Source organism: Phaseolus vulgaris, chromosome 5, assembly GCF_051622355.1.
Source record: "Phaseolus vulgaris cultivar YP4 chromosome 5, ASM5162235v1, whole genome shotgun sequence".
NCBI classification, from domain to species: Eukaryota; Viridiplantae; Streptophyta; class Magnoliopsida; order Fabales; family Fabaceae; genus Phaseolus; species Phaseolus vulgaris.
Window position 1 is genome coordinate 44565316 of NC_143502.1, and position 19787 is coordinate 44585102.

General features: G+C 35.0%; 3 protein-coding genes and 1 long non-coding RNA gene across 5 annotated transcripts; 3 read left to right on the top strand and 1 right to left on the bottom strand.

Moving 5' to 3' along the window:
- The first annotated feature begins 1788 nt into the window (after positions 1–1788).
- On the top strand, positions 1789–3870 carry LOC150027755 (RING-H2 finger protein ATL60-like). Its single transcript, XM_090302842.1, has one exon. It carries the CDS (start codon positions 2738–2740, stop codon positions 3581–3583), a length of 846 nt encoding a protein of 281 aa, XP_090158968.1. The 5' UTR covers positions 1789–2737; the 3' UTR covers positions 3584–3870.
- Positions 3871–7700: 3830 nt separating this feature from the next.
- On the top strand, positions 7701–8318 carry LOC150027756 (uncharacterized). Its single transcript, XR_016520952.1, has 2 exons — positions 7701–8002; positions 8089–8318. It is a non-coding gene; the product is annotated as an uncharacterized LOC150027756 (long non-coding RNA).
- A 133-nt stretch (positions 8319–8451) lies between these two features.
- On the bottom strand, positions 8452–14287 carry LOC150027757 (pumilio homolog 23-like). 2 transcript variants are annotated; one of them, XM_090302274.1, is made up of 11 exons: positions 14109–14287; positions 13790–14011; positions 13356–13719; positions 12763–13062; positions 12120–12287; positions 11472–11615; positions 11133–11252; positions 10719–10904; positions 9929–10077; positions 9215–9397; positions 8452–9078 (listed from the first exon to the last, which is right to left on the bottom strand). In XM_090302274.1, exons 2-11 carry the CDS (start codon positions 13996–13998, stop codon positions 8646–8648), a joined length of 2256 nt encoding a protein of 751 aa, XP_090158400.1. In that variant the 5' UTR covers positions 13999–14011; positions 14109–14287; the 3' UTR covers positions 8452–8645. The 2 variants fall into 2 exon arrangements, with proteins under 2 accessions (XP_090158400.1, XP_090158399.1); XM_090302273.1 differs by having other exon boundaries at positions 13790–14017; positions 14109–14279.
- Positions 14288–16926: 2639 nt separating this feature from the next.
- On the top strand, positions 16927–19786 carry LOC150027758 (pectinesterase-like). Its single transcript, XM_090302798.1, has 2 exons — positions 16927–18239; positions 18929–19786. Exons 1-2 carry the CDS (start codon positions 17189–17191, stop codon positions 19618–19620), a joined length of 1743 nt encoding a protein of 580 aa, XP_090158924.1. The 5' UTR covers positions 16927–17188; the 3' UTR covers positions 19621–19786.
- The last annotated feature ends 1 nt before the right edge of the window (position 19787 follows it).

The following is a 19787-nucleotide window of genomic DNA, read 5'->3' on the forward strand; positions in this document are numbered from 1 at the left end:
CGGCAGAATGAAAAAAACATATATAGTAGAATCGTAACCATAGAATATGACCCTAATCGAAATGCATCCATTTGTCTCATACACTATGGGGATGGTGAAAAAAAAATATATTTTACACCCTCTATTAATGATTTAAAAGATTTTATTTTTGGGATATCATATCGGTAAGTTAAATCATAAAGTGATATTTTTGGACATGTAAATTCAAAATTCATAATTTACTTTTCGATATGACCATCTAGAAGCTTAAATAAAACATAAAAATAATCTTTTGAATATCAAAATCCATAATATATAACAACCACTTCTAAATTTTTATATCCTAAGAAAAATAAAACCATGAACAATGTTGAATTTTAAATCTTATGTTGAGTTCATGTTAAATTATATAATTATATGGTGTAGGGAGAAATTGTCTAAAAAAAATTGGATTTGGTTGGTTATCTGCTAAATGATGGATTTGGTTGGTTATCTGCTTTTCTAACTTTTTATAATTTATTTCACTACAATCTTCTGAACAACTAATGCAATGAATTCACAATATATGGTGTTAACTAGTAGTTATTATTTATAAAAAAATGTCACACTTAAGTAAGTTTATTTTTAATTCAGTTTCTGTTTAAAGAAATATGTTCTATCGAATAAAATGTTTTCTTAAAAATATTTTTATGTTTAATTTTTGTCAACTAAATTGTGTGCTAGTTACTTTTATCTTTGAGGAGTTAAAAGAAATTGAAGAAAGAAAAAGTGAGTGATGTTCAGATTAAAGACAAAAAGACGAGGAATGAAACGGCATAATATTCAAATATTGAATGTGAGATGAGTTATTTAAAATTTAATTAAACCAAATTTATATAACATTTTGTTTTTTGTTTGATGATTTTTTTAAGATTGTAAAAATAAATTGGATTACATTTGGCCAATAACACTGAGACAAGGAAGTGATTATTGAAAGCCGGCATGCAGGCGGTGGTGTCTCAGTGGCCATTAATAAAAATCCATGAAGGTTGCTGCTGAAGAGTGAAGAGAAGAGAAGAGAAGAGAAGAGAAGAAGCAACAACATGATCACCACCCTCATCTCCATGCTCACTGTCACAACCATTGTGCTTGTTTTGAAAATTCCAAGGTTGCTGCAGAACAATAAACTCTATAGAAGAAATTATAGTAAAGGAGATTGTTGTTCAGTGTGTCTCTGCCAAATCTCTGATGGAGGGAAGATAAGGACCTTACCGGGATGCCACCACAGTTTTCACCTTCATTGTATTGCTCCCTGGTTCAACAACCATTCTACCTGCCCTCTTTGCAGAAACAATATCACTCTCCTCGACAACAATCGCACACACTCTCTCCTTCATTTCTTCAGCACTTTCTCTGATATATTCATTGCTCTTCATTACTTGGTGCTTCTTCCTACAGCTACCAATCGTGACACTTTCCCCTTATTTCATTAAGAGGGTCTCTCTGTCCATCACTTTTACAATCTTTCATACCTTCCATCAATTCCTCTATATGTAATATATGCAGATTAGCTCCTTATCCCTTCCACTCATTCAAAACAATATATACAGTTGCTTGCATTTTAACTTTTATTTAATTTCGTATATGATCATTAGAAGTGTTTTTATTTTATATATATATATATATATGGGTGTGTGTGTGTGTGGTTTTAGATTTATTCCTGTGTCACATTTCCATTATATACTGTTTAGTTTTTTAAAGATTTGTACCAAAAAGACACATGCGAGCAGACTTTATATAATGTAAAACAGACATGTTAACATCTGCAGTTGTCTGATTGAGATTCAATGAATTTAAGAAATACTGAAAAGTGATGTGATGGTGGGAGGTTCAGTGAATAAATGGCTAGAGTATTATCCACTAGGGGTGTGTAGAGGGACATTGATAAACAGCTGGATTTGGATCCACCAACTGCAAGAACATGTACGGTTTTTCTTTCGTGGACAACCTTTTTATGCCAACTTCTGATCATCTAATAACCAACCACCTTTTCTTGCTACGAACCAGTATTCCACTCATTTACCATCAAATTTGGCATAAAAACTAAATGCACAGCAATGGCCTATTCCCCTGTCAATGAAAAACTAAATCAAGCTATTAATGGCTTTATGACATAATCATGCAACATTCAGATAAGTTACAAATGGAAAGGTTTTGTTACATAAATGCTTGTGTTAATTTTGAACACAAATGGATGTTTTATTTTACAATTTAGTTATTTGATAAAAAGAGGGTATTTGTTAGTAGTTTACATTTCGTTTTCTAAGATAATTGTTGGTTGAATTGAATTATGTGAATGGAGCGTGTTTGAGTTAAATGATTGGAATGGTCAAAAGTAAAAGGTTGGTTACTGCAGATTGAGTGGTACAGATACAGTGGCTGCGGCCAATGTTGTGGTTTGAAGGAGAAAGTATGAATAAGAAGAGAGAGATGGCAGAGACGTGGAAGGAAGGTTCTTCAACATTTAATCTTGAATCTTCTTGTTTCTTCAATAGTTATTAAGATATTTTCGTATTTATGTTCATGTGTGAGTCAACCCCAAGTTCAACTTAGACCATTCAACGCCGTGGTCACCAAGTCCATTGTGGAGGTTCTTCTTCTCTCCATTCCCATAAATCTATTTTAACTCCAACCCTTCTCACTCTCATTCATCCTTCCAAACCCTTTCAAAGTTCTTTTCTTCTGTGCTTTCAGAACAGAGAACAGAGAAGAAAGCATCATGAATGAGCCAACTGACACTCTGGGTGAATCCCCCGCCGTCGAGTTAATCGGAAAGATAATGATAATCGTTATAGTGTTCTTCTTCTTCCTTGTTGTAATTGCTCTCGGCATTCATCTCTTCACCAGAAACTTCTGGTGGCGCAACCCTGCTCCCCAATCTCAGCGCCGCCGCCGCCGCTTTGTGTTTTCCTCCGGCCAAGAGGGTGGTCTCCGAAGCGGACTGGATCCCTCCGTGCTGAGCTCCATACCCGTGTTGGTGTTCCAAGGGCAAGACTTCAAGGACGGTTTGGAATGTGCGGTTTGCCTCTCGGAGGTCGTGGAAGGAGAAAAGGCGAGGCTTTTGCCCAAATGCAATCATGGGTTTCACGTTGGTTGCATTGACATGTGGTTCCAGTCCCATTCTACCTGCCCTCTTTGCAGAAACTCTGTTGCTGTTCAATCCGATGAAAGTAGCTCAGAATCAGAGTCTCCAACTTTTCCCACTAACGTTTTGGTTTGGGGGGATCACACTCAGATAACTTCTACAGGTGGTGCTTCTTTGGAGGAAGGTGCTTCTCTGCCACCTTGCCCCTCCTCATCCTCTTCTTCTGCTACTTGTGATGATGATAGTAACAACAACAGCAGCAATAGACGTCACGGAACCTTGGTGATTGACATACCAAGTGATGTCACTTCGACTTCTGCAAGCAGGTTTGGTGAAGATGACTTGAAATCGCCAATGACAGGAAGACTGAGGTCATTGAAGAGGCTTTTGAGCAGGGACAGAAGGTTAAACCCTTGGAGTCCTACTTCTGTAGATGTAGAACAAGCAGCTAATTCAGGAGGAGGAGGAGGACAGAGTTGAGTTAGGAATTATTTGGCAGTCCTATTCATTATTTTTTGTTTTTCTTTAATGTGCATATTGAGCATTGAGGTAGCAAGTTGTGGGTGGAATCTTTATCTGATGTCTGCAAGTACACCGATGGGGTGTCTATTTTTTCTGTTCTTAGGTCAGAACTCTGGTAGATATGGTAGCTGTTATCAATACTTGTGCATATAATGGCTGAGGAGAGTAATTGTTTCAAGTGGCTTTGTTGTACATAATATAGGTTTCAACTTCTAGCAATACAATAGAATGACCTCTTTCTTTTATTCATGATATTTGCTCCACTGCTTTTAGTCCATTGTGATGTGAAGTGAAAGGTGTTCTTACAAGGGCTTAGAAACAATTTGAAATATGGTAATTGAATTGGAAATCTTGAGTGATTCAGACCTCTTTGTTCTGCTGAATCTTGTTGATAATAAACAAAGGTCACACTGTAACTAGATTAGCAACAAGATATGAATAAAGGTGATGTTCTTGTGTCAATACCTTTTAAGACTGAGTGTGCATGGCTTTTGATTGTATGAACTGGTAAATTTTTTTTATTAAAGAAAAAAGGTGGTTAATCTTAAAGAAGAGAAAGGTAGATAAGACTTTGGTACATCAGTGATGATGTCATTGACTGTGTGAGCATCCTGTGCTAACTGAAGAATCTTGCAGAATATTGGTTCTAGTTTACTTTGAAAACATGGACTCAATGGGGGCAGGCAAATACTCTAATGCTTCTCTTATTCACTTCTCCCTTTGCTTTGTTTCATATGAAGACTCATATTATAAATGGTGTGTTTGTCTTAGAGAGATCTCACACTCGGACAATATTAATAGGATATGTGTCAATTTAATTCCAAAAATATTTGTTTGATTTTGGATAATTCTAACACAGTTTCAACACAATTTTAAAAGGATAAATACATTAATTAATTTTTTTAAAAAATAAATTTATTATATAAATTTTTATTATAATTATAAAAATAAGCAATAGATCCTTTTAAATCAACCATAAAAAATATCTTTTTGTCACAAAAAAATTAAGACATACTTATACATATAAATTTTTATTGTCAATTTATATAATTCATAATTATATGATATATAGATCCATGTCCTTATATCCTACTTTTTGAAAATGATACGTATCAAAGTGTAAAGTGTTCGTATCCGTATCGTATCAATGTCCATATTGTACGGAGTAACCATTATTCTAAGATCATAGCTTCTATTTAGACTGGCAAAAGTTCCTTTTATGAGAATTTTTTTTTTAACTTATTTTACGTATAAGTTAATTTATAAAAAAAAGAACTTTTCTAGAAGAAGTTTATAAGTTAGCTGATCCCTATAATATGTTACATCTTTTGAAATTTTGATCTGAAATTGAATTGGGCATGGAGAGAATGTAAAGGAGAAAATATGTAATAATGTATTATTATAATTACTATTCCAGTAGACCGAAAATGAGAATTGGGTTTGAATTTATGAGCTGCTATAAATTTGAAAGTAGTTGATAAGTAGTCAAATCTAGTGGCTTGAAGGTTGAATGAACCTTTTCACCATCATACTATCACATTACTTTTGCATTATTTCTTCTCCTTTTCAACTTTCTCCAATCCTCTTCTGCATTGACTGACTTTTCACTTTTGCTTCTGTTAGGTTTCTCTTTGCTTCCTCCACCAACTAATCAAACCACATTTGTTACATTAAATGATCAAATCAAATGCAACTAAAACACATTCCAAAGCACATGCGTCAGCATGAACTCTATGAAGAATATGCAAAGTTACGTAGCAACCCTTTTTCTTACAATAATAAACGTAAACTGTATTGAAAAGTGAAATACGTGGTAGAAAACCAACAATCAATTTGTTAGTATCTGGGAAAAGTCCTTCTTCTGCAGATCAAACCCACGGACTTTGTAATAACATGCCTCAGATTGTTCATGTGGTACACATTTCTTCATCATAAACAAAATTTTCTTCATCTAGAAAAATTAAGAAATTGGTTCAAATTTTCTCCATATTTACTTGTTCACGTGTTCTTCTACTCTTAATAATCTTCAAAGACCTGATACTCGGATTCTCGGTATTATGAAAAGTCCTCTATAAAAATTTGGAGTATATCTCTCAAATACTTAACTTAATGTTAACTAAAAACGTAAATTTGATGATGTCGTCTCTCTAGGTTAATTATTACATATTGATTAAATTTTTTAATTAATTGTTCTTGCCGATTGACTTGCTCGCGGTTGACTCTGATAACAAGTTTTAATTCCGTCTGTTTTTTCACGAATCTATCTTTTACTCTTGCTGCTATGGAACGTATCTCCATTGAAATAGAGGGGGGTCCATGATGATTGCACTCCAACGATCAAGTCAGTACAGGGCTTATAAGAATTTAAGAAGTAGTCAGTTTCAGTCTCAGCACCGAATCCTTTCTCTAGGGAGTGCATAAAATAATAACAGAATAACCACCAAGGTACCAACTCATGTGCCGAAATCAGGGGTCCAATATGTTTACATAGACACCCTCTCTGTAGTGCTACACTACCTTTCATCATACACGCAACTTAACATCTACGCGCCCTAACACACATGGACTTAAGTTTAAAAGAAAGCATTTACTTGAACTGGACCATATGCGCACTAAGCACACCCTTAGGTCCATAATTACCTCTCGCTAGCTGTCTAGGCCTTGGGTATGAAGGATTACCTTAATTATACAAAAACGAACTTATACATACAATTGGGACCCAATTACATGATCCCGCTATTCTGGCCCAAGAACCGAATTAACCTATCTGCGCCATGTACCAAAGTTCAACCACCGAGTATTTAATTCTGAACGCTCTGACCCAATACACATATTAAGATTTATATTATTACGGTATGTTTCCATATAAGGTCAAAGATATTTTATATAAACTTTTCTCTGTATCTTTTAAAAATAAAATTGTGAAAAAATCTGAATTTGAAAATAAAACACTAACTCAAATATAATAATTAAACCATAAGAAATATCAGTTACACATCTCTATTCACACATCTCGATTTACCATGTCGGCCTCGTCTCTATTAGCAAAAATTCAGACTAATTTCAAATATTTTTCTAGTGGTAATTAATTGTATCGGAATATCTATCATCTTTGTAAAAAAATGTTCAATCTGGTGGATTGGATCTCAGTTAATTTGTTCAGGCTGCGATTTAAAAAAAAAACAACCAAGGCATATTATTTAGATATTTGTATTTGCTACTATAACAAAAAAAAAGTATAAAATACATTAAAAAATTGAAATATCTGAATAAGTAGCCTTAAAATGATTTTAAAAGAGAAATTATTAAAGAAAATAAATGAATCTCAGATCAGGTTCCATACCAAGAACTAGCGATGAAAGATTTATTGTTTTATTAATCATCAGGCTTCATGAACTTGTGTCTTCACTATATAAATATTTGTCAAGTGATTGGGATAATACAAACCAATTTGATTCGATCAATTATGATTGAGATCCCAATAAACTAATAATATCTGAGTATTAACTTTCTAAAATGTGCAACAAGTTACCCACGTGAGCATCATTGAAATTAAAAACAATCTGAGAGCATAAGTAAAATATTATCTGAAGAATGGAAGAAGTAATGTTACAGTGACTGCTGTCCTCATGGCCAAGCTGGAAAGCTCTTTGAAACAGTCATTAAAGTTGAAACAGTGACTGAGCAAGACTGATCAAATAAACAAACACAACAACAAATATATTATTTCTTCTTTTTCATTGTTATTGTTGCCTTCCATTCACATAAGCTAAAAGCAGGAACCGTTTGGCTCTTGCTGATTTCTCAAGTCACTCTCTAAATATCAGTATCTATCAAAAATATCATAACCAAGAAAGTTCAAACTCAAAGTTATAGTACCATCACGTGGCTTATCACATGACCTCTCTGAAATTTCTGTCTCCATTTTCACCAAATTCAAAGTCCGGACAAGAAGGGATGCAGCAGCAGTCAAAAGTCGAGCACATGATCCCACATGAACCCAAAATGGCATCGGATCCCAATATCCTTAGCATTTCTGACAGTAATAAAAAATGATTCAAGACAGATATAATTCACATTTCACTTACTTGACTCACTATGCTTCCAGCATCGTCACCATAAGAACCAAGATTCTCCCTCCACTACCATGAAGAGTTGGTTCCCAGCACTCGCTGCTTTTGCTCTCACACTGTCACTGCTATTGTTAACCTGGTCTACCAGAGCCACAGCTGAGGTTTTCCCAACAATACAAGTGCACTCTTGGCCATCAAGCCAAACATTATCTTCTCTTCACGCTCATCGGAAGAATCTTTCTAAGCAGCTCGATTCCAGTTTCCGAAGGATACCTCCAAGCAAATCGAATCCGACACAAAACAAGTAACTCTTAGTATTAACAGTTTCTAGCCTTTCCATTATTCGGAGCTACCCCGTGACTGACAAGAGAAAGCATATTTCTTTCGCAGGTTCAATCCTCCAACATACGGTTGACAGAACAAACAATACAACATTATCACCCGTTTCCTTTCTGATCTTATTTCTTTAATTTTGTCACAACTGCGCCTTCCAAAACAATAATAACTGTTTGTGTATACTTGTATCTTACCTTCCAATTGCCAAGTCCCAATGTTTATATGTATTGCAATTTACATTGAATTTTACAGTTTTGCTAACCAAGCTTTTTGAGTTCTAATACACCTAAAATCTACAATAATCGTATTCTAGAAACGAGGAACGATGGGTTTGTACGGAAAACATAAATCCAGCAAATCTCAGTACATTAGGGGTGAGGGGGTGTCAAGCAAATCATAGGAGGAAAAAGAATCATATTTTGCAGTAAATACCTTTGTTAATGCAATTTTCCAGTAACATAGTCTGTGACATAGTAAAATGATACAAAATTACTAGCAAAGAGGAAATCATACAAAATCTTCAAGCGTTAAATCATGGGGGCCCTGCAGACCTGCTTAACACCATCCCTTTAAAATAACTTCGTCTTTGAGGGGAAAAATTGTCTTTAACTCTATGCCTTCACTTTCTTCTGGGAAGCCTCGGAAAGGTCATCTCTTCGTCGTTTCTTCAATGTCTTCCCGGTTGCTGCAGTAGCAGCAGTATCAAACCCACTTTCAACCTTTTCCTTTTTAGACCTCTTCTTCCTATTAGACGACTCATCATCGTCTCCACTAATATAAGCATTTTTCTTACTTTTGTGCTTTTCTTTTTTTGGGTTCTTTTGGAAGCTCAAGAAAGATGCACCAGAACCTAGAGATTGGTCAATTTCTTTCCTCATTTCCTTTACAGCTTTTGGATTAGATTTATTATTCAAGGTGTCACTCAGAAAGGAATCATTTTTCGTCAACTTTGTATCATTGGAACCAAACATAGTGTAAAAATCATTATAAGTAGATTCTTTGGATACTTGTTTTGACCTCCAATGATCAGGATTCGCAGCAAATCTGTTGTAATAAGGCAGGTATAAATCGTGAAGATTAACTTCAATAAACTTGTGAACTCAAGAAGTTAAAAAATATGCTCTCAATTGAACGTAATAATCTGAAAACTCTATAATTAAGTAAATAGCCACCAGCATACCCGTCAATATCTAGTTTCCTTATTAGGTAAGAGCCCTGCTTTGTCTTGGAAAGATCACTTCGCACAGCCAACACCTCAGACACTATAGCCTCTCTTAGTGACAGATTACTGGCAGTGAAGCACTTATCAATGGTAAAAGCACCAGATGAGTTGAGTGCGACCTCCCCAAAATGCCCTTTCAGTCTACAAAATAAGTTATGAAAGAAAACAAAGGGAAATTATAATGACAATAACGTAGCAATTTTCAAATCCATTAAACACAGATTTATTAATAATTTCAACCTGAATTACGGAAAAAATATTAAAAGGTAAATTAGACTGGGGAAAAATACATACCCCCTCCAAAACTTAGGCTTTGGCAACTAGAGTCGTTAGGTTTCAATTTTGTAATTTAAAACCCATTCAATTTAAATGTATGTCAATAGATATTTCATTCCATTTAGTGTTAGTCAAAAGAAAGCATTATCTAAATGATCCTAAACCACAAAAGGTAAAACTCTAACTATGAATAAAATAAATAAGACTCCCACAAAATAATTGCTCTTATTTCGTTAACTTAAGCACAGATCCCATAATTATGTGGAAAAAAAAATGGAGTTTAATATAGAAACAGAAAACATAATCTAAAAATCTTGTTTATGACATTAAGCCCTGCCGCAGAAATAAGCATTTCCTAGAGAAACTAAATGGTAGATGTATAGCTGAAAGACATACTTGATAACCAATCTGCGCTTCTGTTTCCCAGAAGCTCCTGAACAAAGAAAAGCCTCAATAACATGTGATCCTCTTGAATCTCCCACTGCTTCAAGTACATGAGTTGCCTCCATGGAAGTTATACTTGTGATATAAGGTTGTATATATTCCTACGAAAATAAAATGCCGGATAATAGAATTGAGCATATCAGTAAACTATTTAATGTAAACACGGTATAAAACTATCAGACTTAAATAAAATAACAATGATTAGCATTGAGCAATTTATGGCATAGTGCTTCCATCAACTCCCACAGTAATCCTCTGTTTGGTACAAAGGAAAGAAAGTGAGAAGAAAATTAAAATTTGAATCATTATTCATGTTTTCTCTCATCTAGTCCTCTCTGTTTTTTTTCTCATCCAATCATCAACAATACTATAAAAATTTCACCACACTATCAAATGTCATGTCAGACTGTGTATTACTATCTCAGACAAGATACACATGAAAAAAAACAAATTGACTCTAAACAAGGAGACCTTTAATATCTTAGAATCAAACAAGGCACAAAAACACTTGAAACTCATCATCATTTTCAATATTTATGAGAAGGGACGAAAATATTTCTTTAGGAACAACAAATGCCAGATCTGTTCCTAAGGAATTAATTTAACAGCAGTGTTATAACCCATAAAATATTATGCTGCGACATTAAAGGATTTCAACAAAATGCTGCCTCTAATATACCTATGGGCTAACAAAACCCAAAAGAAAGCAGCCAAGAGATCAATTTTCAAGAAAGTCACTTACACTTCTAAACCGGAATACTGTCTGTAAGATCAGAGAACCCATGACATTCATTCTAGCACCACTTTGCCAGCTCCAGTTGGACTTGTCTTCGTATGAGAAACAGCTGTCAAGAAACATGAGTCGTGGAACAATCCCTTTCGGAGAATCATCTGGTGGACATACTGCATCAGCAAGGACTTGACAGCACTGCCCCAAAGTTACAAAAAGGCCATTAAAGTTTTCACAAGGATGAAAAACAAAACAAGGAAGGTAAATTAACTTATGAAATGCAAGTAACCCCATTTACTTTTCAATTTTGAAGAAATCATTATAGACATGAAGTGAGGTTTCAGAAGCAATCAATTAATTGAGAATCTCGAATACACAAGAACATACAAATCTGCATATTATAGACAATGCAACCAAAATGCAAACCTTGCGTTCATTAACATGAAGCCTTTCACTGGCAGCAACAAGTGAAGCAATAACCCCTGACCTTCCCATTTTGAAAAGATCCTCCAAATTTGGCCCAAGTTCTTCCCATATCAACTCCATCTACCAAACAATAAAAAGTCATAAAACAAACACGGTAAAAAGTTTGCAAAGAGAAAATTATATCACAAATAGGCATTGTTAAAGAAAATGCATGAGACAGATGCCGTACATGCAACATTCTGCAACCAATCTTAAAGTAGATAAACTTAATTGGTCACCCTTAACAAAATGTAGAAAATATTCAGTATTGTAAAGCAGAAAGGCAAGTAGGCACAATACCAGATCTTGATTGCTTGAATAAGAAATTAATGCTTGGACAACAAAGTTCCCATGTTGATGAGATGATAACTCAAACAAGGAACTCCTGAATACTTTAGTGAATAATTCATTGAACAACGCCTCAGGGGACACTTCCAAAATGACCTGAAAAAGATTTACAAAATTTTATTACGCCAGAATCTCTGTAGAAAAAAAGAATTTCATAATGTCTCCATAAAAAATCATTGCTGCCTCCATAAAAAAAATGCACAGGCATAAAATGGTTATGTATATAATGAATGCCACATGAAAATATGTCCTATGAAGCTAACTATCACAAAAGAATTCACATGCATAACATGTCTAATGTTCATATCACTGTCAGCCAAGAGATAAATTATTTAGGGATTAACAAAAGTTGTTGAGATTATATTATACCTGTGGAAAGGTTACTATGATGGTAGGTATATAATGCTTGTTTGCTTCTATACTAAAATTCACATTTACTATAGAAAGTACGAAGGGAAATGAGACTTATTTTTAAATATCTTTAAAATAAGAACTAGCTAATTACATGTAGTTTCTATTGAACTTCTCTCAGTATTTTTCAAAAGCTCCTGCACTACTGTAGCTAATTATACAGTTTCCCTTCATCTATATGATACTCACCTCCATTAGATGGCTAAATTTAGATTCTTTTAACAAATTCTTGAGATCTGCTACTACTTTCGTGTTTATAAAACTTTCCTCTGCATTATACTTATCCTTGCAGCCAAGAAGGAAAGGAATCACATGTAGCAACTCTTCATCATCACCTGCCAAGACCCTCAGCACTGTCTGCCATTAATTAAAGAGATCCCATTAAGATGAGAGGAATAAAAGACATAAGCTAAAAGTAAAATTAACAGTAAGCACATAATGGCACCACAGAAAATGTTTTTACCCAAGAGGTAAACTAATAAAGTTAAGAATGAATTTATAATCTCTTTACAGTATGATAAAGTTCTAAAGCAAGCAGATCAGAAATTACTGAATTGAAAGGCTATATCTCACAAAAGCTCCATCATAATATCAGCCCACTATGGAATGGAATTACAAGACTCTAGAGGCTAAAACAATATAAAAAAAACTACACATGTCCCCCACCAACCAAAGCAAGAAAATAAAAATAATAGAAAATAATCGTATTCATTTAATAACAATAGACTGCCCACAATCTAATAGTAAATACTAAATGCCAAGCACTGAGGAATACAATTATTCATTTAATGCAGTATATATAGGAGGAGAAAGAGGGAGATGGAAATGATACCTGAAAAACCAAACTACTGAATTGGTCAACTTGTAGTGTCTTGATACGTTTTTTAGCATGCTTTAACATATCAGACACAAGTACTTTAAGTAAATTTGGAAATCCGGGCTCAAAATTTGTTTCATCATCTTTCTTTGAAAACTCCTTTGAATTCAACCGCTCTGCTAACAGGGTAGTCGATTTTGATAAATAGTATGCAGACTTGTCTAATGGTACTCCTCTACAAAGGCAGAGAAGAGTCCGAAGCACATGAGAACCATAGCAGTTACACATTACATCAACAGAATTTGCTGCAATCACCTGCCAAATGACATGTATACGTATAAGAAATCACATTTTAAGCAGAAGAACATCCTTCCCGGCCATGTCTTCCTCTTCTCTCCCCACAATTAACATTTGTTTTCTTTGACTATATCTAGACACAGCCTGACTATATTAGTTTTGCCAACATCAACTACCTTTGCTGGTTAAAACTCAAGCTTACATGCATAGTTTGAAAACATTAAAGCAAGAGATAAAGTTGGGGAACAGTAAGTGGCAAGCAATATAAACATTGATTTCGACATTTTAAACTAGTATGAAATACAGTCCACCTTGCATATGACGGTTAAAGCCTCCTCAACCAGAGGGCGAGCCTCATCATGTTGGAGATGAACGGCTAGAGACTTGATGGCGGTCTCAGCGACATGAGAACCAGATCTATCCATTGCAATATAGGGGAAGTCGTTAGCAGAAGAGTGAAGGAAATCACAAAGGTGGTCTACATCACAACCCTGGAGAATGGTCTCCAAAGTGTGGCTAACAATATAATCCGACGCTATTTCGAATTCTTTCCCCTTAGTTTCTTGGAGAGCATTAGCACATATAAGTGATCGTTCCTCCAATTCCACCCCCTCAGTTTCAAAAAGATTAGCAATTTCTGAGAAGTATTGGGTTGTTTCAGGGTCAAGCTGTTTCCTACAAAACGAAAAGGCATTGAATGAGTTAAGGGAGGGGAAATAAACAAGAAGAATAGATATTGGGTTACCTAACACGGGAGAGTTGAGGAGGGGAAGTGAAGGTGTTGGAGTTGGAGTTTGAGTTTGAGTTTGTGTGTTTGGGATTGGAATCGAATTCATGAGCGGCTCCTCCTTTCTTATGCTTTCTCCTCTTACTTTTGGCTTGCTTGGGGGATTCAGAATCGTGGTCCCCCATTGAGCTTCTTGAGACCAATGCTTTTGAACCAATAGAGACCATCAGCACGCTGTCACTGTAACTGTGTGTTCAAAATTAATCAAACAACCATTATTGTTAACCAGAGACAGAGAGAGAGAGAGAGAGAGAGAGAGAGAGAGAGAAAGCATTACGTTGAGGTTGTGGTTGTGGTTGGGCGAACGGTGCTGCTGCTATTTCCGCTGGTGCTTCTCTCGGTGGCGCGCGACGGAAGGTATGAAATCAAGAATGAAGAAGCATAGTTCGCACAATTTGAAACGCACCGTTATAAGCCATTACCTAAAACCTAGTACTACTATCTTCTCTTCAACGCAAAACCCTTTTTACATTTTTTAAGAGGTATATTTTTTTTAGTTTTTTTAATATTTTTGCAATGCTAATATATTAATAAATTTTATTAAAATTTTAATTATTAAAACTAAGGTTTTGTGTTATATTTTTGTGTAAAATTTTATCATTCCAACAATCAAAGTTTAGGAAAATATTTAAATATAAAATTATTAATTAAAAGATTTTAAAGAATATTAAAACTTTAAAGAATATAAATATTTAAAATATATTCGAGATATTATTTGTTTTTAGGTAAAATTTTATTACGATTTTATCTAATCAATATTTGATGAAAGAAAAAAAAATGTATTTAAATTGATTTTAGTCTTGGAACAATAATTACTATAATTATTTATTTTAATGTGAACAGTATTTAAAAAAATCGTGTTTGAGGTGACACTGTAATAGCATGAAATTTATTCACGTTATATTTTAAAAATAGGATATATTACAAATTTTAAACCATAATATATTATTGAAATTATTATACTATTAGTGAAAATTTTAAACTGTATTCAATTTTATTTCTGACAATAATAGTAATTTAATTTTAGAAATATTTTAATTTGTGTAGTAGAAATTTAATCTTGAAATTGTTTTAATAGAATTAATTTTTATAAATTAATTATATTTTGCGTGCTTCAATAATTAATAATATAAAATAAAATAATTGTATATTATTATTAAAATAATTAAAAATATAATTTATTAAATAAATAAGTATCTTTTTATTTAATTAATGAGTTGGTTTGACATGGACAATCTTTCGCTTTCGAATATCTTGATGTAAAGACCTTAATAAATGTCTTAAATTTAATATCTAAATTTTTATAAGAAACTTTTATTAGAGCATGTAGCATGAGAAGGGTATATAATTAAAAGTTGTGTTTGTATAATTTTGAGTTTTAAGAATAAAAAAATATTTGTTAGTATTAACATGTAGAACACTAAAATTAAATCAATATTTAACAATAATAATTAAATTAATTTAAATATTTAAAATTTAAATGAAAATACAAATTTATAAATATGTAGGTTTGCTTAAAATTTATGTTAGGTTATGAATCCAATTTAAAATAAAATAAAATAAAATCATACATAAATATTTTTGAGATGATTGTATTGTAAATGGAGTTCGCCAAACACTACTACAAATTAACCAGATTTTTTTCAAATTTGGGGGAATTTATTTATTGTGTTTATTTTCTTGTGGATAAGAATCCACAGATAACATTTTATTATATTCATGTTTGTTGTGGACTTAATAATTTAAAGTCTATATGCAAATTTCCTTACAATTCTGTCTCATGAAAATTAAAAGGGTATTATTTAAAATATTGTTTTATTAAGTTAATTATAATTATCTCATTAAATTAATTACATTTATTTAAAAGGTTTACTATGTGCTGTTATACACGGAAGAAAAAATCTCTAGAATGTTTTTAAGTTAAAATATTTATTAGTAAAAATAATAAACTATTATTTTAGCTTTATATAAACTGAATTATTTAATAACATTTATCGTTATTCAAGAATAAAATAATATATATTCAGATATAATATGTCAACTAATGAAATTACTTGAGGGTTTAAATTTTGCAGGAAAACTTACCTTGGAAATTTAAATTTGCAGTAAAATATTCTTGTTTGTTTTCATGTGATTTCTTTAACAAATTTTTCTTGAAAATTTCAAATTCCTAACTAATTTATTATCTGAGAACAAATAGTCTACTGATTAAAATCCAGAAACTTGTATTAAAAAAAATGCTGGTATTCTTATAGTACCATCGTATTCTCAGACCTCACAGACAGTGATAATAGCGTATTCAGGTATTAAAAATATGCTGGTATTCTTACAGTACCGTCATATTCTCACACTCCACAGACAGTGACAGCGTATTCAGGTTCATGATATGTTGAAGTCTGCAGCATAGAAAAAACCAGTGTATGATGGTTTTAGAAGAATAACACAAAAGCCTTGCATATATATATAGTTCTTGCTAATCATAGTTAAATAACAGATAAAGCAAAACATATAATAAGTTCAACACTTTGCATTTGTTTCCTCGTTGAGTGTCACGCTAATCAATTGGATTGGGTTGACTATACCTAATTAAGTTGCAGACCCACCTTAAATCCTGAATTATTTATTTTTTTAGTTGATTTGTGTGTTGCTTCCGCATGTATTTATGAAAATGCTAGCGACCAACCCCTCTTTAAAAATCGAAAGATCGCGTGTTTGGTTGTGCGCATGGCTTATCGTTCTTTCGGCTAAAAGAGAATTCACGTCACATCACGGGTTAAATACACTAATCTCAATTAAGATTAATAAAATATGATTATACATTCATTACGTCTATTTTAATCATTTTAACAAGACAAGACTCATTAGAATAGTCTAATCAAAATTATCGTGATTCTAAAATCAAAACTTGACCATTCGGATTGAAGGTAACTAACTTGAACGTAGAGTGCCTTTACTCAGACATTCAGAAAAGAAAAACATTGGAGAAATTCGATGAGAGATGTAAGTTTAACCTGTAATAATCACTTTAACTTGTAAGAACCACAATAGTAAAGGAAAATAATGGTGTATAACTGGGATCATAAAACATGTTTGAAATTTTATGAATTATTGAAGGGTGAAGACAAAAAGAGGGTGAAGAACTTGAATTTATGCAGTACAAATTTATTTTGAGAACCCCACAGGCAGACCAAACCAAATTAGGACCAGTTATCATTAACTCTTCTACTGTGTTGTGATGTGCACACACACTCCATTCATTTCTCAGCATATCTAAAGCAAAACAAAACCACTTCTCACTTATTATCTCTTACGTGACTTTCCTTTCCTTGCCTCAAAGTCAGTTGGAATCTGGGATCCATGACAAACAAAATCAGACAAGCTCTTCCAACTATTTCGGATGCCCTCACCAAGAACAAGACCAAAACCACACTCTTGTTCGCTCTTGCTGCCACTCTCTTTATCGCCCTCGCTGTCGTCGCCGGAGTCAGCTCTCGCAAGAACTCCGCCCACAATGCCTCCTCCACTTCGTCACATGCCATCATCAAAAGTGCCTGCAGCAGCACCTTGTACCCGGAGTTGTGCCTCTCAAGCATAGCCTCTGAACCCGGCAAAGCCGACAAAGTTTCCACCCACAAGAACGTGATAGAGCAGTCGCTGAACATAACCGTTGGAATCGTTGAGCGGAATTACTTCACCGTGGAGAAGCTCTTACGCAAAAAGGGCCTTACCAAGAGGCAGAAAACGGCCCTCCACGATTGCTTGGAAACCATTGACGAGACCCTCGACGAGCTCCACAAGGCCATAGATGAACTCAAAGAGTACCCCTCCAAGAAGTCTCTGTCGCACCACGCCGAGGATCTCAAAACTCTCATGAGTTCGGCCATAACCAACCAAGAGACTTGCCTCGACGGCTTCTCTCACGACCAGGCCGACAAGAGACTGAGGCAGCATCTCCAGGCAGGGCAAGTGCACGCAGAGCACTTGTGCAGCAACGCATTGGCCATGACAAAGAACCTCACTGACAACGACATGGCCATGGCCATGTCCAACAACGTCGAAAACGAGCGCAGGAAAACCATGGAGGACCCCCATGAAATCGTGTGGCCCCACTGGATTTCCGCCGCCGACCGCCGCCTTCTGCAGACGGGTACGGTCAAACCTGACGTGGTGGTGGCTGCGGACGGCAGCGGGAACTTCAGGACGGTGTCGGCTGCGGTGGCTGCGGCTCCTGAGAAGAGTAGCAAGAGATACGTGATCAGGATCAAAGCGGGTGTGTACAGGGAAAACGTGGATGTGTCGAAGAAGAAGACCAACATAATGTTCCTCGGCGATGGAAGAACCAACACCATCATCACAGCTAGTAGAAACGTGGTTGATGGCAGCACCACCTTCAATTCTGCCACAGTAGGTCAGTTCCTTAATTACTCTTCTTCTTTTTAGTTCCCTCTTTTCTAACATGCTTCATTGCTTATACCTTCAGACATTATCATTATTATTATCCAAATCGCTTGTTTTTGGCCTTTGAATCATATTGTGCTTGGTCCCCAAACCGACCTTAACATTTCTAAACTAATGATTATTTTAAGGATGCTTTTTATTCTAAAGTTAAAGGTGCATTTTTCCATTATATCAAGTTCAAACACTTGATAGAGACAATGTCTGTCATTTGAAGGAAATGGGTGTACTAATGGAGAAATAAAGCATTAAAAATTAGTACCTTTCAAACCATTTAAACAGAATCACGACACAAATAAGCAGGCTGTCCCACCAATTAAGCATAGATCTAGGAAGTGAAAAATGAATTCTTTCTTCTCTGACTTGTTCTGCATCATTATTTGGGTCAGCAAATTTAGGTGTGACTTTAAAGTGTTACAACCATTGACGATACCTTTAACAATGACAACCATAAATTCTGAAAACAGTTTGAGAGAAGCACACATGGTGACTAGTGTCTTCATTTGATTCAATCTTAACCATTATTTTTGAAGAAAACGTAGCTTTATCTGATTAGACCCTAAAATTGAACTTAAAATAGTTGCAATATATATAAATAAAGAGAGATATTTAATTTAACAAGTGGTTGGTTTGCAAGTGCAGTGGTGGTGGGTGAAAGATTCCTGGGAAGAGACATAACCTTCCAAAACACAGCCGGTCCCTCAAAGCACCAAGCGGTTGCCCTGAGAGTTGGAGCTGACCTCTCAGCATTCTACAGGTGCGACTTTCTTGCATACCAAGACACCCTTTACGTCCACAGCAACCGCCAATTCTTCAGCAACTGCTACATAGCAGGCTCCGTCGACTTCATATTCGGCAACTCTGCAGCCGTCATTCAGAACTCCGACATCCACGCAAGGCGTCCCAATCCTGGGCAGAAGAACATGGTGACCGCTCAGGGCCGCGTTGACCCCAACCAGAACACGGGCATTGTGATTCAGAAAAGCAGGATTGGTGCGACGAAGGACTTGGAATCTGTGAAGAAGAGCTTCCCCACGTTTCTGGGGAGGCCATGGAAGCAGTACTCTCGTACTGTGATCATGCAGTCAAGCATAAGTGATGTGATTGACCCTGCTGGGTGGCACGTGTGGGATGGGAACTTCGCTTTGAATACGTTGTTCTACGGGGAGTATCAGAACACTGGGCCTGGTGCTGCAACCTCAAGAAGGGTCACTTGGAAAGGGTTTAAGGTCATCACCAGTGCAGCTGAGGCCCAGAGTTTCACTCCTGCAAATTTCATTGCGGGTTCAAGCTGGTTGCCCTCCACTGGTTTTCCATTCTCTCTTGGCCTCTAGTTTTTCTTCTTCTATTCTCATCTCTTAGATATAGTTTCTTTGAGTTGTTGAGCTCAGGTCAAACACTTGCTAGTAAATAAGTGTCTTCTCAACTCAAGCTTCCCTCTTCCCTTTGCTTGTATTAATTAGTAGTAATTATATGTTGGACTTTGGATTAGTCACTAAAG

Excerpts from the sequence above, each read along its gene's own strand:
- LOC150027755 (XM_090302842.1), top strand. The coding sequence starts at position 2,738 with ATGAATGAGCCAACTGACACTCTGGGTGAATCCCCCGCCGTCGAGTTA.
- LOC150027758 (XM_090302798.1), top strand. The coding sequence starts at position 17,189 with ATGACAAACAAAATCAGACAAGCTCTTCCAACTATTTCGGATGCCCTC. Across the intron at positions 18,240-18,928 it reads CTTCAATTCTGCCACAGTAG|TGGTGGTGGGTGAAAGATTC; the intron begins GTCAGTTCCTTA and ends TTGCAAGTGCAG.
- LOC150027757 (XM_090302274.1), bottom strand. The coding sequence starts at position 13,998 with ATGGTCTCTATTGGTTCAAAAGCATTGGTCTCAAGAAGCTCAATGGGG. Across the intron at positions 13,720-13,789 it reads CCTCAACTCTCCCGTGTTAG|GAAACAGCTTGACCCTGAAA; the intron begins GTAACCCAATAT and ends TTCGTTTTGTAG. Across the intron at positions 10,078-10,718 it reads CAGTATTCCGGTTTAGAAGT|GAATATATACAACCTTATAT; the intron begins GTAAGTGACTTT and ends TTATTTTCGTAG.